Raw genomic sequence first — 17,150 nt, 5'->3', positions numbered from 1 at the left:
TATTTGGGAATGTGACACGACCCGTGCCATGGCCATGCGGTCCACACGACCTCTTTCTTCTTACTCTTGGCCAGGATGACACGACCATATGGCTCACACGACCATGTTCTGCTTTAGTTTCTGGATGGATTCACACGGTCTTGTGGCTCACATGGCCTAACATTGCTTGGCCTCTGAAAATCTTGCATGGCTGTGTGGCTCACACGGCCTGCCTCTACTTACTCTCTGGAAGTGCTATACGACCGTGTGGATCTCACACACCCCCTTGCATGACCCTTGTCATGGCTCTACATGGTTATGTTTCATTGCAATGTCTTTTAGTCCACTAAGATGGGGTTTTCTCTTGTTAAAGTATTCAGAAAAGTTGTAGATTTTAAAGTTATCTACATTTTGATATAAAGAACAACCCTCAACTCTAGCCGAGCACAAAGTTATGACTATTTTAGTTTTACTCTACAGTGCTAAAAATTTCACACGGCCTTCACACGACGTGTGGATTCCACACAGCCTCCACACAACCTCCACACACCCCCCACACGAGCACCACACAACCGTGTGGTTTTTACACGGTCAGAACATGGGAAAACTTAGTTTTCGCATGTCTGTGTGAGTTTCACATGACCTAAACACTCTGGAAGCTCTAGACTTCATTTAAACTCCATTTTTGCTCCAAATCGCATCCTATCAATTAAAACAAGTAAAGAGTAGATCTCCGAATAGAATATAATGGAAGTATAACATTATAATAAAATAGGGTACAATAAACATAGATTATGCTAATGAAATACAAGTAGATGTGCATCGAAATATGCATAAAAGCGTATATAATCCACGCACATCACCTGGGTCTAAGACATGGGAGGCAGTCGGGGTAATATCGAACCTGGATCTTACTAGTCGGGTTCTCACAACTCGGGTATGTTCAGGCCTGGTTCCTCAGTAAGTTAACTCCCGATTAACCAACTCCCGATCGGCTCTTGGACGATCTCACCACAGCTCCCGACCCCTCAAGGTTTAGGCCAGGAGTTATATCTGACAAATCAGTCTGAACTGCCCTATTCATACCCGGTCGAGACAAAAGATGCTACATGACAATAAGGTCAGGGAATCGTAACTGTCTGTCAGAGAATAACTACTGAATGTTAGGGAATATTCTAACGGTCTGCGGTCATCTGTGAATGGAATATTCCTTCAGTCTACAGGAGGATGCCACGTGTCCTCCATTACTCGACAGGTTCTGACACCCGACATTCTTTGACATCGGGCAGCCTCCAGCAATACGTACTGTCATATAAAAGGGAGGTCCTCTCCCTTGCGTAGGTACGTTCTATCGCACATTTGCACTTATCTTCTACTTTTCTTTCTCCTTCGTACACTGTTCTTTGAGGGAAAAAGTATCTGACTTGAGTGTCGGAGGGCCTGCTCCGGGGACTTTTTCCCTAGTTTCTGACCTCAAACGTCCTGTGTGCTTGTCTGAGTGTGCGCAGAGTTCAAGTACCGCCGGTGCAGTCATCGTTGTTCGTTGGCACCACGTGAGGGTCCATTCTCGTAGGCGCATACGAGAATGGTGTCCCAGTCGTCCCTCCGTCAACACTAGCAACAACTCATCCGACCTCCGTCTGACTCAGATTCCGGACAGGATCACTCGTGTATATCACAACAGCTACTTGAGAAAGTTTCACTTCCTCTATGTAGGAGAACAATCGAGAATCCTGCATTAAGAGAACAATTGAGAACCCTATGTTCCCAAGAGCAATAAACTACCTAGGACTAGACGATGACCAACGTAGTCGAGACAAATTAAATTGTCACGCAAACCCTAGACTTAGCAATTTGTGAATATGGAGTTGAAAGCGTTTGAACAACAATTACGACAAAGTAATACGTTGGGTATTGAAAGAACCTATTGACGAACAACTTGATAAAGAAATAATGGTTCTAATGAGAAAATACAATGCATAAATTCCTCCACGCAGAACGATGGACAAAGGAAACCAAGACGATTTTGTGTTTGAAGTTGGATCCGGCTGCAATGACGGTGGGGGAAGAGGGGGAGGATCTCCATGGATTTTCATCTAAGGAGTAGACAGTGGAGGTGGGGAGGAAGACACAGACACTGACGATGTTGCCACCGCCCTTGCGTCAAACAGGGACTCTGGCAGAGAATATGGTGCATGAAACGGGAAGTCGACGAAGATGTTAGCGAGCACAATTCTCTAGTCGGTTAAAAGACGATATAGTAAATGGCGTAGTGGGTGAGGAGGTGGACGTTGTCACTGGACGCGGCAGACCTAGAAGCAACCAGCATAATTGCCGCCTCGAAGTCCGCAAGCATCGACCGTGCCACCTTCGTCAATCCGAGGAGGGGCACGACCGCCTGTGATCGAACAACGTTGGTGGATTCGAAGGCGAATAAGGTCTCTATATCCGACTAGTGCTCTAATACGGCGTAGTAGAGGTCGAGGAGCCGAAAATCTTCTCCGACGATGCTTTCTCTATGAACCACTAGGAGGCGAGAGATCAGGTGACAAAGCGGAGGAGGTAGGAGAGAGCGACTAGGAAGCGAGAGATCGAGTGACTAAGCGGATGAGGAAGGAGAGAGCGGAGACGAGAGATCGGGTGACAAAGTGGAGGAGGGTGGAGAAAAGGAGGGTGGAGCGGAGGCACGATGAAGGAGCGCCGAGCGGAGTAGAGTACGAGAAAGGACGAAGGGTAAAACGGAAAATAAGTCTATGATTTCGTAATATTCAAACTAAGATGCAACATTTTAACTGCCAAGACTCATAATGTATTTTTTCCGCGTTAAAATGATTTTATTAACTCATGTCTTAAAAAAAAAAAAACGGAGGGTTTTGGTTTGGGGGCTTTTGCCCAATTTGAATTGCTAAAAATATAACGCAACCAAAACCTGAGAGCCCTCATTTTCCTTCGCCCCCCGGCTTCGCCATGTCGTCGTCGTCTTCTACTTCCACTGGTATTCCTCGAGAGCTTGTTAAGAAGCGTTGGCTAGGGTTTCTAATCTGGCAGTCGATCGCCTCCGCCGTTCTCCACCTTCCCAACTCCATCTTCTTTCTCCGCCAACACCCCTCACCCTCCTCCCCAGCCGCCGTATTCCTCCTCTCCTTCCTCGCCTTCCACCTCTCTCTTCTTCTCCTCTCTCTCGCCCTCTTTATTGTCGTCTCTCCACACCCTGACCCATCGGCTTCCCTCCCTGAGCTCGCGGCCGCAAGCTTCCGCTACCTCCTCAAAGCCCTTGTTGGCGGCTTCTCCCGTCCCTCCTTCACCGCCCACTTTTCCCTCCGGGCTCGGCGATCGCTTGTATCTGTCCTCTTCTTACTGATATGTTCCGCAGCTGGGTCCCTTATTCTACTTGGCATCTGTGGGTTACCACAGGTACTGGATTTGGCGAGTCTGGTTGACATAGGACTGAGAGGGGTGGTTTTTGGGCTGGTCTACTGCCTCCATTATATTTATAGGAAGAGATGGGTCCTTAACTTTCCAATCATTCAGGTTAGCAACGAATCATCTCCTATTTACATGTCTATTTTGCCTTACACTTACCTGTTATTGTTGCTCTACTATTGAAGGATAGAAAATCATGCCTAATTGGAAATGGAATTAAACTTTTTTATGAGTAGATGTTTAAAGTTAGGGGGTTACTAAATTAAACTTGAGTTCATTTTTTTCTTCTAAATTTTAAATTGATTGATACCTAAAGCTGCAGCAGTTTGAGCAATCTGTTTCACATATGTTTAATAAGAAATACTCATAACTTCATGTTGATGTGTAGGTTTAAACACTCTTTAACTCCATAAAAATAATATTGTGGAGGAAGATTTGTAATCCAAGTATAACAAAAAGGTAAAAATGGAAGAGAGACTTGAGCATTTTATTTTTTAATTTACCTTTGTGGGCATATATCTGGATATTACTAGATATTTATCCATACATAAAGTCTGATGACAAATTAAGATCTATTTAGGTGATGCCAAATATTTTAGGCTCTTGATTTGTTATTGTTGTTGTAAATGCTTTCTTTATGAATTAGAGTTATTGATAAACTTCATCCTTTTTGTAGTTTCTTTCAATCCTTGTTTCCACTGTAAGAATGCATTAACCTTTTCTGTTTATAGTTGACATGTTGTATTTTCAGCGTCCTCTTTTCTACAGCTTCAAAGTTGGTCTATCTTCTGCACTCAAGAGAGCTTTTAAGTTGTCAGTTCAAACACATGTTTGGTCGTTCATTATAATATTACTCTTGCCCGATCAATTTAAGACCATTAACATGATAGGAGAATTCATGGTTCAGCAGATCAGATTTTACATTGGAACTTTAATTGCTTCTATTTGCTGGGAGATAAGCCATCACCTACTCCAGGTCAGTTTTTAGTTACTCGCTTAGTCTTTTGTCTATCAGAAATATGAATTATTTTAATGATTTTATCTTTTAAGAATGTAGATACTGACTCCCTATTCCACTTGTTCTTTTTGTGTATTTTCTTTTACCAACCTTTTTCTATTATTCATTTACCTTTAATTTTTTTATAAATATTTGGTTAAATGTTTATAAATTTGTCTACTCGTTTGTGTTTATCTAGGTTGTACATACCAGGAGGTGCATGCTTGCTCCTCCCAAAGGATCAGTTGTTGCAGAAAGAAATCCTAGTGACTTTCTGCTAGAAAGTTTGGAACAAGACAACTCACACCTCATACAGTATCTTGCATATCTTGATCTATGTATTGTATCAGAAAGCAATGCTGAATCATGGCGTCGTGCAGCCATTTTTGAACAAACTGGTGAAACCTACAAAAGGGTTATAAATGTATGCTTGAAGCCTCTGGAACAACTCATATCAAGACTTGCTGAAGGTTTTGAAGGTCTTTCCATAGACAATTCAGATTGCTTGTCCAAACAATTAAATTCGCCTCTGGATGTGAAAACTGACTTGAGTCTTCATGAAGCTTTTAATGATTTTCAGGTATTGGTATTCAGTTAATATTTAATTATCATTTGTTGCACACTACAGAGAGTTCACAATATCTTTGCTAAGATTGATATGTGCTAGGCAAATCTTTTTCCAAAGGAACATTATTGCTGCTGACTAGTTGCTCATAGAGGAAATATTTTGAACTGGTATGCTCCTTGATTAGAAGTGATTATTTGACTTGAAGATTGGCGGCATTATCAACATGATGTAGTCTCTTTATATATATTAAGTAGTTTTGATTATATATCTTGTGACATGTTACCCTTAGTTTAGTTAACCCATCCACTAACTAAAGAAATAAACCTTTATTGAACAACCATATGCTTCAAAGAATTCAAAGAAAAATGGAGAATTGAATTTTGATATAATTCCCAATGCTGCTACCTATATGGCTCTTTGGCACGATACCATTTCATCTTGTCATATTAAACAGTAGTAATGTTAAGATATATTCACTCCTTCAATCCCTTCCCACCACATAAAGAAAATCTTGTATTCTTCTGAAAATAATCATTTGAAGTCACAGGCAAAACATCCATCAACATAAGTAAATAGATCGATTAACCTATTTGAGAAACATAACCATCTTACATCTAAACAAGTAGTAAAAGTCTAATGAGACACATGAAACACAAATACGACATTAGTCTTAAAATTAACGTCTCAATGGCAAGCTCAGAAGTTCATAAATAAAGCATGAAATTATAGAAACATCATAAAAATTTATTACTCTAGAGTTTGGAGACATCTTTGAGCATTCTACTTTAATTTTGAACCCTTACTATGTTTTGGCTTGCAAATCTGTAGGCCAAAGAAGATACATGTGTTAGCACATAGTATGAGAAATAGCGATGCCAATCTTATTGTTAATCTCTTTTTATTAGTTGTGCATTGAATGAGAGTACTGATCCTTATAGTATTTGAGAAAGATCTACATATAAATATCTCATTAATCTCATTGTTAAAACTTTAATTTAATTTTAAGTTAATTAACTCTTAATTTTGTAAATTATAATAACTTATAAAGATATACAAATTATTATTAAATATAAGTTTATAGACTAGTAATACCTAATCAAATTAATATGTTAGTTATCTATGTTAATTTACTTTAATTTAATTAACTTAATTATATATTAAATTTATTGATAACTAAAATTAGGGTTATAAATTATTAATATAAAGTTATAATTTGATTGAAATTATGATTTTTAATTTGCGATAACATTACATGTTAATTAATCATAACATTAAATTATGAAATAAAATTTAACATATTATAGCTCTATTCATTATCTATATTTTGAATAAATTTTATCATGTTTTATCATTGCTAATCAATTCTTCTTTAGTCTTCTCTTTCGCCATTTAATGTATGTAGTTGCCATAATTTCTCACCGCCTAATTAGAACATTTATTGATCGTCTGAATATATGTTCAAACAATCTTAAACGTGTCTCTCGAAGTTCTTCTTAAATAGACACAATTTTGATTTTCTTTTTAATGTTCTCATTTCTTTTCCTATTCATCCTCATATCTCTGCACATCTATCTTAACATTCTCATCTTTGTAATTCCCATGTTCTACTTGTGTGCTTGAGTTATAGTCCAAGTCCAACATTCAACTTCAAATAAGATAGTAGGTCTAACCACCATTTTGTAGAACTTTTCTTTAAGTTTTAAAGGTATCAATGATCATAAGGAACACTCGACACTCTCTTCCATTTCAACTATTCTACTTATATTCAATGTAAAATATCTCTCAACCCTTCTATCTTTTTGCAAAAAACGATCCTAAATGCTTAAATCTCTCAATTGTATGTAACTTGTCATCTTTTATCTTAACAGTGGCCTTACTACCTAAAATATTGCTAAATTTAATTTTATATTTTCTATCTTTACTCTACTAAACTCCGCTTGTGACAAACCAGTCATGCTTGGTTCCAAGTCCGAATAAAGGAGGAGGGTTAGGTTAGGTTGTCAGCTAGCGTTAAAACTGTAACAAATATTCAATGAATGAATCCATTAAACTATTATGCTAATGCTAGGTTGTTCCTCGGAAGGAACGCGTTGCAGGTCTGACTGTAACGTCTCGGCAAGGATCACTACATCTCTAGAACTCAGGTGTAGTGTCAAATATGCAAGAGTTCACGTTATAGGGTTCGACCGTAATGTATCGGCAAGGATTGCTACATCTCTATGAGAACTTGGGTGGCAATATTAAATAGGAAAAAATTCTCACACTATGGATAAGAATAAATATGATAGGAAAACTAATAATCTAAGATTTGGAACATGGAATATAAAAACTCTCGCTGGTAAATCAATGGAGGTAATAAATACGATGATTAGGAGAAAAATTAGTATTTTATATGTACAAGAGACAAAATGGATAGGAGAGAAGGCACAACTGATAGAGAACTCGGGTTTTAAGTTATGGTACACAAGAAACAGCAAAGCAAAAAATAGAGTGGGTATTGTTGTAAATAGTTCGTTAAAGGATGAAGTTATAGTAGTTAAAAAAGGGGATAGAATTATAACCCTTAAGATAATAGTGACGAAAGAACTATGAACATAATTAGCATATATGCACCGTAAGTAGGATTAGATGAAACTACCAAATCAAGATTTTGGGACGACTTAAATGAAATATTATAAAATATTTCGTCAAATGAAATGATTTTAATATGAGATGATCTAAATGAGTATGTCGGAGTGAAAAATTAGGAATATGAGAGGGTACATAGGGTTATGGGTTTGGAATGAGAAATGAGGAAGGAAAAATTATATTAGATTTTGCGATAGCATATGACCTTATATTAGCTAATATATTTTTTTCAGAAAAGAGAACACTTAGTCATGTTCAAAAGTGAGAATAATAAATCGCAAATTGAGTTTCTTATGGTTAGGAAGAAGGATATAAAGATTTATAAAGATTGTCAGGTCATTCCTGGCGAAAGCTTAACTACCCAACATAGGTTAGTAGTGTTCGATATATTCCTCAAATATAATATCAATAAAAAAAAATATATACGACTTCTAGAATTAATTGGTGGAAGTTAAATGATGGAAAGCAAAATATATTTAAAGAGAAGGTAGAAGTACAAGCATTAGGTGAAATATACGGTGATTCTAATACAATATGGGATAAGATGGTATTAAAATTGGAAATAGTAGCTAAGAGTGTACTCGGTGAGTTAAAGGGACATGTACCACTAAGTAATGAATCTTGGTGGTGGAATGAGAAAGTACAAGAGAAAGTGAAGGAAAAATGAATATATTATAAGAAATTATATATTTGTAAGAGCGAGGAAGACTTTTAAAAAATATACAATAGTCAAGAAAGAAGTTAAGAGAGTAGTGAATGAAATAAATAATGAAATTGGTATGATTATATAAAAAATTGGATACAAAAGAAGGGGAAAGAGACATTTATAGAATATCTAAAGTGAGAGAAAGGAAGATAAGAAATCTTATCCAAATAAAATGTATTAAAGATGAATGTAATAGAGTACTAGTAAACGATGGAGAAATAAAATAGCTGTGGAAGAGGTATTTTCATTAACTTTTTAATAAAGGTTTAGGTGACCAACTTAACTTAGGTAATTTAAGTAGGTCAAATAAGTATAGAAATTTAAATTTTTATCATAGAATTCAAACTTCAGAAGTAGAATAAGCTTTAAATGGGCTGTTTAATGGAAGAGTTGTTGGACCAGATGATATTTCGATAGAGGTATGGAAGTGCCTAGGGAAACAAGGTATTAAACGATTTACAAAATTATTTAATATGATATTGAAAATGAAAAAATACTTGATCAATAGAGGATAAGTACTATAGTTTTCTTATATAAAAATAAGGGAGACATATAAAATTGTGTAAATTCTAGGGTGTTAAACTAATGAGTCATAAAACTTCGGAAAAAAGTAATAGAAAAGAGATTAAGGAAGAGGATGATCGAAAATCAATTTGGGTTTATGCCTGGAAGGTCGACAATAGAAATTATACATTTTTTAGATAATTAATTGAAAAATATTGGGAGCAAAAACAAGATCTGCACATGATATTCATTGACTTAGAAAAAACTTATGATAGTCCCAAGAGAAATTATATGGAGAATTCTAGAAAAGAGAAGTGTTAGTGCAACATATATTAAACTAATTAAGGATATGCACGAGGATTTAACGACAAGAGTAAAGACTTTAGGCGGAGTAACCGAATCATTTCCAATAAAGATAGGGTTACATCAAGGATCAACTCTAAGTCCTTATCTTTTTATACTAATTATGGACACACTGTACATATTCAAGACACAGTATCGTGGTGCATGTAGTTTGCAGATGATATTGTTTTGGTAGATAAAACAGGAGTAAATGCTAAACTAGAATCTTGGCGGGAAACACTAGAAGGGAAATGTTTTAGGATTAGTAGAATAAAGACATAATATATGAAATTTAAGTTTAGCAATATTAGATATAATGAGACAATTGTTAAGATAGGAGATGACGAATTGTCCGGAATCGAGAGCTTTAGATATTTAGGATCATTTTTGTAAAAAGATGAAGGGATTGAGAAAGATGTCTTGTATAGAATACAAGTAGGATGATTGAAATAGAGGAGAGCGTCGGATGTTTTATGTAGCCTTAAAGTACCTCTAAAACTTAAAGAAATTTTTTACAAAATTACAATTAAACCTACTATGCTATATAGAGTTGAATGTTGGACTATGACCCAAGCATATGAGTAGAAGATAAGAGTTGCAGAAATAAGGATGTTAAGGTGGATGTATAGACATACGAGAATGGACAGAATAAAAAATGAGAGCATTAGAGAAAAAGTCGGGTTGCATCTATTGAGGAAAAACTCTGAGAGACACGTTTAAAATGGTAGAGTATGTACTTAGACGATCAATAAATACTCCAGTTAGGTGATGTGAAACTATATCAAACGAGGAAGAGGAAGATCAAAAAAGACTTAGTTAGCAATAATAAAATAAGATAAACTTTATTTAAATATAGATGATGATATAGTTGGAGATAGAGCTCAATGGCATAAAATGATTTATATAGCCGACCCCACCTAGTGGGATAAAGTTTGATTGTTGTTGTATCTTTACTCTACTAAGCTTAAAACCTTTGACTTTTAATGTTTTTTTCGTCAAGATTTAAGCTTAGCTTTTACCTTTTTACATGTTTCATCTATTAAAATAATATCATTTATAAACAACATGCACTATGGTAACATATATTGGACGTGTCTAGTGAGTTCACTCATGCTTAGTAACCTAACTTTATAGAAAATATTTTGGTTAATCCACTTAGAGTTTTCACTATTGTCATTGAATCCTTATACATATTATTAATTATTTTAATATATTCTAATGCTAACATTTGTTTTTTAGAATTCTCTATATAATTTATCTCAGGACTTTTTCATAAGTTTTTTCTAGATTGATGAGTATCATGGGTAAGTTTTGTTTTTTTTTCTTATATTTTTCCATTAATTGTCGGAGAATATGTATAACTTTTATTGTCAACCTTTCAAGTATGAATCCAAATTAATTTTCGGTTATCGCGGAATCCTTAATTTTTTATCACTCTTTTCTAAAATTTCGTGATATGATTCACTAGCTTAATGTCCCTATAATTGGTATAATTTTGTATGTCTCTTTTATTTTTATCTAGAGGACTAAAGTACTCACCTTCTATCAATTAGATATATTTTTCATTTTCAATATCAGATTGAATAACTTTATAAGCTATTTATTATTCTACTTATTTTCTTATCATTCACATAGTAATCTATTACATTCATTTTTCATATATTTTTGCATAAGATCTCTTATTTTCTTCTCTTAACTTACCTTATCTATAGATGTCATTTTCTCTTTCTTTTATATCCAACTGTCTGTATAAGTGTTTGAAACTTTCATGCTTACCTTCACTTACTGCTTGTCCTTTTTCTTGACCATTGTTTTTTTTTAAAGTTTGTTTTGTTCTTACAAGCGTACAATAACTTATAGGTTGTTAGTTTTTTGTCACTTTTTTCTATACTTATTCCACTATCAAGATTCTTTACGTGATAGTGCATGCCCTTTTAACTTACCTAATACGTTCTTGGTCATCATTTTCAAATTTAATGACATATTATCCCATATCGTATTTGAGTCATCATATATTTCTCCTAATTCTTGTTCTCCTACCGTCTTCTTAAAAATACTTTGTTTCAAGTCATTTAACTTCCATCATTTGATTCTAGGAGCCATGGATGTTTTCCTTCTATTGATACTATGTTTGAAGGACATATTAACACTACTAACCTATGTTGGATAGTTAAATTTTCTCAAAAAATGACTTTATAATCTCTATAAGTCTATCCTTGTCCGTGATCATTAGAAAGTCAATTTACAACTTATTATTCCTATTTTTGAACTTAACCAAGTGTTCTTTTTTTTTTTTGAAAAACTTATTAGCTATCATAAATTTATATATTATTGCAAAAAGCAATATGCTTTTTTCTTCTTCATTTCTTGTTCCAAAATCATAACACTATCATTTTCCTCATCACTTAGATCTCTTCTTATTAAAATAATCTTGTTTGACAAAAATTTTTGTACTACTTGCATCTAGGTCTTTTCAAAAATTATATTTTGTGACTTGATCTAATCCTATTGGAGGTGCATATATACTAATTACATTAATAATATCTTTTGTCACCACTATCTTAAGAGTTATAATCTTATCCTCCTTTATAACTACTATTATTTCATCTTTTAACAAATTGTTTTCAATACCTACTTCATTTCTTATTTTATTTCTTCCTGTGTACCATAACTTAAAACATGGATTCTCTATCATCTTTACCTTCTCTTCTACTCATTTTCTCTTGTAAATGCAAAATATTAATTTTTTTTATGATCATCGTATCTACTACTTCTATTGCATTACGAGTCACCTATGATCCATGTTTCAAATATAAGACAATTTATATTCTTGTAATATTTGCTCTTATCCAACTTATGAAGCGCTAGCATTAAAACAATAATTTGATGGATCAATTCATTCGTCTACGTCGTCAAAGTTGACAACCTAACGCAACTCTTAACCTTTGTCATCCGGGCTTGGGATTGATATTGACGATTTTGACCCATTGATAACAAGAAGTTAAAATTATAAAACATTAATATCTTATAACTACTATAATTAAATTGGTTAACCCACTCACACTTAATATGAATTTAAGATTAACTTGAATTAATATCTGAATTTATGATTATAGTTACAATAATAAAATAAAACCCTACCCTATTACTAATAATTTCCAATGTTATGACTCAGAACTATTTCACATAACCAGCACCTCCTCTATGATGCAAACCTGAATTCTATCCTCAGTTTTATGTGTTTTCTTAACATCCTTTGATGATGTTGTTGCCCATCATTGGCTTTATTAGTTAGGCATGCAAGGAGTAAGTTTTTTCTAATAATTTTTTTACACTCAATTCTTTGTTGCTCATCTAGATTTGCTTTATCTAAGGCAATCGAAATTGAGACATGATCAATATTTTTGCTGGTCTCAGTTCATTCGATGTTATTGATACCCTTTAGCTATGGCTATTTTCCTTTTCAAATATAAATAACTTTCCAGTAGAATTAGTTATTGTGGTAAACTTAATCTTGCATAGAGAACTAAAAAACTCACGTAGGGAAAAACATTATTAAACTGAAGAAATTAGCAACATGGAGTGAATGAGGTTCCGTTAAAGGCTTCAACCCAAATATAATTGGTAATAAATTATGTAGGAGAGAAGTAATTTTATCCCTACAAAACTCAGTTAAACTTAAAATAAATCCTTTATTCTCTAATCAAGATAATTACCAAATAAAAAATTGCTTTAATTGACTTGTACTCCTAGACAAAAGACTACCAAAATAAACTCATATAAGTCTAAAACTCTTATAGATTAAATTTCTAATCTACATTATTCTCCCCTGCAATACTGAACTTAACTTTTAAGTAATTTGTCAACAGCTTTCTTTGGTTTATCCTTTCCCAGCATAGAAATACTTGTTTAACATGGTTTCTTGATTATCTCTTCTTGGTAATCCTTCTAATGAGTGAAGTAGTGGTGTATCTTCTTTCTATAGACATTGACTTCTTTGGAATCTTTCTCCTTTTCGATTGCTGCTTTCAATAAATGAGAAAATGTGATGATTGATTATGTAGCAAGGATGGTGTGTGCATCTATGTAGTAGTCATGAGGTCTAAAATTGCTAATGCAGAGGATTATCACCTATGATAGTCAACTTGAAAAATGGGGCTTAAAATTCTCCTATTAAGTTAGCAAATCATCTAATTTCAAAATTGAATTAATGTTTTATTAAGTTATTAGGTTAAATTAACATACATCAGAAATAATTTTTCAAACAATATAACTAATTAATCAGATAAGAAGATTGTTAGACTAGTAATAAGACAGTACGAGTTTAGAAATGCAAGAGGATAATCTATTGTATCACTAGGCATTTTACAATAATTATTAATTAATTTAATTTTATTCTTGCATCAGTAACATATCTCATGAAAGCTTAGAAGAAATCTCATGATAATGGCAAGTAACAAACAAGAAAAATCAACTCTTTGGGCATACAAACTTTAAAATCATAAATAACTACAAAGTAGCATATTAATATAAGTCTTAACTGATTTGATGTTTTTTCAATAGATCTATTTCATTATGTATATTTGGTTTAGTTTCTTTTTTTGCTCTCTTAGGATAGTATTAGAGAGCTATAACTTGAAAGTGTAAATAACATGTTGAATGTTCTCCAAATGAGTTAAAAAATCAAGTTTTTTCTAAGGTTGCGTTAAGCAATTCTTTTCGGGTCAAGCCAACAGGGAATCTTTCAAGATCAAGTCATGGGGGAATCTTTTAGGGTCAAGCCAACAGGGAAATTTCAAACAATGATTGCAATTTTACCAAATCATTTTTGTTCATTGTCACGATTGGAACTCGATCAATTGAGGGAATGAGAAGGATCTCTTCTCTAGTCTTTTATAATTAACTTTGTATGCTTTTTGCAGTCAATGCTGGACTGAGTCCCAATTTTTCCATATATCCACAAAATGGCTCCTACTTAAAGTTTTTTTTAAACAAAAAATATTTAGGCTGTTTGGAGATGACCAATTCTTGCTTCAAAGGGAGGTGATTAAATTGGTTGCCTTCAATTCAGAGCAAAGAAATGAATTGACTCACTGTTGTGACTGTAGGCTAATGATAGGAAGCATGTATCTTCTATGGGTAGATTTGCATTGAGAGCATGGTGAAGGAAGTGCTGCATCTAATGTTGCAAGGCCACGAGGATGTTGAATTTTTGGGTCATGGTTTGTAATGTGGAAGGTGCAAATCACATGAAGTTCTTGTTCCACCGATGCAGCAAAAAGTCCACTATGGATTTTCTTTGATGATGCTTAAATCTGATGAAAAGAGAGCAAGTGTTGCAAAATTCTGGATGCGAGATGGTTTTCTTGAGGAGGCTAGATTTTTGAGCATGTTGGATGGACGTCTACCTTTCTGCAGACGAGGATTGGCCTCCGCAACTAGTGAGTGGACTTGGAGAAGTTGCACAGTGGAGTCAAGCTAATTGGGTGATAAACCTAATTCAGGCAGCAAGTCAATTATGTGTGTCGGGTGTAGTAGTGCAAGGAAAAAGAAGGTTGCAAGGGGAAGCAAAGGGACTCTAGAAGAAAGATCGCTACAGTTCTCAAGTTAAACACCAGATCATGAATTCCACTGCGATTGTATGGATTTCATATGTAGAACTTAAGATAAAATGTTATTAAATTCTAGAGTTATTGATATTTGGGAATTGATATTCCTTTCCAAATAAAATTGAAAACAAATTAATATGTTATAGGAAAGAAATCAGTAAATCTTCTATTTCTTAAACAAGATAATTACCAAATTTGAAAACTACTTTAATTAGCTTATTCTTCCAAATAGAAGTATCTTCAAATAAATTTTTATAAAGTGTTTTTTTTAAAACATAATAATTTGTAATAGTTGCTATCTTGCAAACTATTGTAATCCATTGACATAGTTGTTATGTTTGTACTTCATTTGTTGTTTTGCAACAATCTACATAGATTTATAGATTTAGTTCTCATACATTAGTTGATATAGGTATTTGGTTTCTCTCTTTTACACTTTAGTTGATTTTTCATATCATGTTAATCTTGCCTATTGTTATCCTTGTTCGTCATCAAAATAGTTGTCTTGAGCACTCTTATTGTAGAGTAAGACCCAACAATCTATTATTTATTCTCTTTCAAGCTCGCTTAACAAAGGAAATTATATATTTATTAATTAATGATCTTTCTCACATTTCCATTGGGAATTGATACATCAACACTACTACATTATTGGTCGACTTTGTATTGAAGATTTTATTAAATAGAATATTAGTACTATATATGTTTATATTCACTAGTTTTGATGCAACCATGCACACTAAGTGGTCGAATTAACCATATTGTTTTGATATGGTTGACAAAGTTTTAAAGTTAGATTTATGTTTGACTAAAACTATGTCAAGTATGTAGGTACAAACATTCTTGACACGAACATTACAAGGCATATCTATGTCAAGTATGTGGTCGAATCAACTAATTATCTACTCATAGTGGTTTGGTTGTTCTTGCTTGTTAATTAACTGGTTTATCAAATTGAATGTCTACTGTTGTTGACATAGTATTCTTCTGTTATGCTAATCCTAGAAATTTGCAATCTACATGAACATTTTAAAATATTTTTCTTACTATTGCAGTTTTCTAGTGTTATTTCTTTCACTGGAGAGAACTTTTAATTGATTATTGCACATAGGAAACTTTTGTATTTACCTTTTGTTATGTTTCCCATGTAGAAATGCTCATGGTGTGCAAGGTCTCTAGGAGCATTGACTGCAAGGTCTCATTCGGAGGACAGATATGGGGTTGCTCAACTTACTGGTTGCAACAAAGCAGTTGTGACTACATTGTTGTCTTGCTTGCTTGCGGTGGAGGCCTGCCTGGGAAAGAAAACTTGTGCTCCATCAGCACACTTGCTGGGTGCTGCAAACATCAGGTGGGCAACATTTAATGCGGGGAAAGGATACGAAACGTTTGCAGTGGCTACTAAAAGAAAGAAACCCTTGCTGTATGCTAAGGCATATGCCTTGGCTGATGTTGTTAGAACATCGCTTTACCAAATTGTTTCTGCCTTTGAGATTGATATGCAGGCAAATGCAAGAAACTCAGTTTTGGAGAAGAATTGGATTAATGATGGGAAGCCTCTATATGGTACACGTGAGATCCTTGTATACAAGCTGCATCTTTTTTTGGAATATCGTGCAATCTAAAGATACACTCGCTGTCACATTACCAACTTGATTGTCAGTGTGGAACATTTCGCATTTGTTGATTTAACCCTTTTTACGGAATTATTAGAATATTTTCCTACGCTAGTGGAAGATTTTTATGTACAAGGCTTCAGGGGCGACCTACCATGTAAAAGTCCCCCATGTTCTGGTATTATTCTACATATCTTGTTCGACAACGTACATTGTTTTTGAGTAGGTATGAATCTATATCATGCGGTTGAAAACGGCTAAAATTGCTAAATTGTTGGCGAGGGATATTCCAAAAGCAGATTGAAATTGCTCACTCACGGACCTGGGGTGAGCCTGTGAGGAGCTGACTACTCCTTCCCAGTATGTGATGTGTAATGTGCCTAAGCCTTCGTCGTCTGGTATATGGATCTTTGGTCTAATCGTATGTGCGGACGCATGCATATGCTGACGCCAAGTATTTGTGACAAAAAAATTAGGGAAATTTTATATGCCAAGCATTTGAATTTATTATACTCTTTAAGTTTCCTAGTGTTATGTCTTCTGGTAAGAGATTTTTTACTTTTTACTAAATTAATTAGTAATATGTAAATATAAGCGATGCGCTCCCGTGAATACGGTGCATTGGTAAATCACTCAACGAAGCAATAAAAGAACCAAAATTCAATCCCAAATTAGAGGAATATTCTAAAAATTGATCTCTAAATGTACATGAGCAGTACAGTACTTCGAATTTACTAGGTAAGCAAACCAAAGGAAAAATTGTCTACCTCCAGCATTA

The 17,150-nt window shown here is 34.3% G+C and overlaps 1 protein-coding gene across 1 annotated transcript; it reads left to right on the top strand.

Annotated features, from left to right (window-relative positions):
- Positions 1 to 2,858: 2,858 nt before the first annotated feature.
- On the top strand, positions 2,859 to 16,578 carry LOC121967330. Its single transcript, XM_042517484.1, has 4 exons — positions 2,859 to 3,510; positions 4,154 to 4,378; positions 4,599 to 4,979; positions 15,908 to 16,578. Exons 1-4 carry the CDS (start codon positions 2,947 to 2,949, stop codon positions 16,379 to 16,381), a joined length of 1,644 nt encoding a protein of 547 aa, XP_042373418.1. The 5' UTR covers positions 2,859 to 2,946; the 3' UTR covers positions 16,382 to 16,578.
- Positions 16,579 to 17,150: the final 572 nt, after the last annotated feature.

Source organism: Zingiber officinale, chromosome 1B (genome assembly GCF_018446385.1).
Source record: "Zingiber officinale cultivar Zhangliang chromosome 1B, Zo_v1.1, whole genome shotgun sequence".
NCBI lineage: Eukaryota > Viridiplantae > Streptophyta > Magnoliopsida > Zingiberales > Zingiberaceae > Zingiber > Zingiber officinale.
This window is presented reverse-complemented; position numbering and strand designations above follow the sequence as displayed.

Excerpts from the sequence above, each read along its gene's own strand:
- LOC121967330 (XM_042517484.1), top strand. The coding sequence starts at position 2,947 with ATGTCGTCGTCGTCTTCTACTTCCACTGGTATTCCTCGAGAGCTTGTT. Across the intron at positions 4,379-4,598 it reads TAAGCCATCACCTACTCCAG|GTTGTACATACCAGGAGGTG; the intron begins GTCAGTTTTTAG and ends GTGTTTATCTAG. Across the intron at positions 4,980-15,907 it reads AAGCTTTTAATGATTTTCAG|AAATGCTCATGGTGTGCAAG; the intron begins GTATTGGTATTC and ends TTTCCCATGTAG.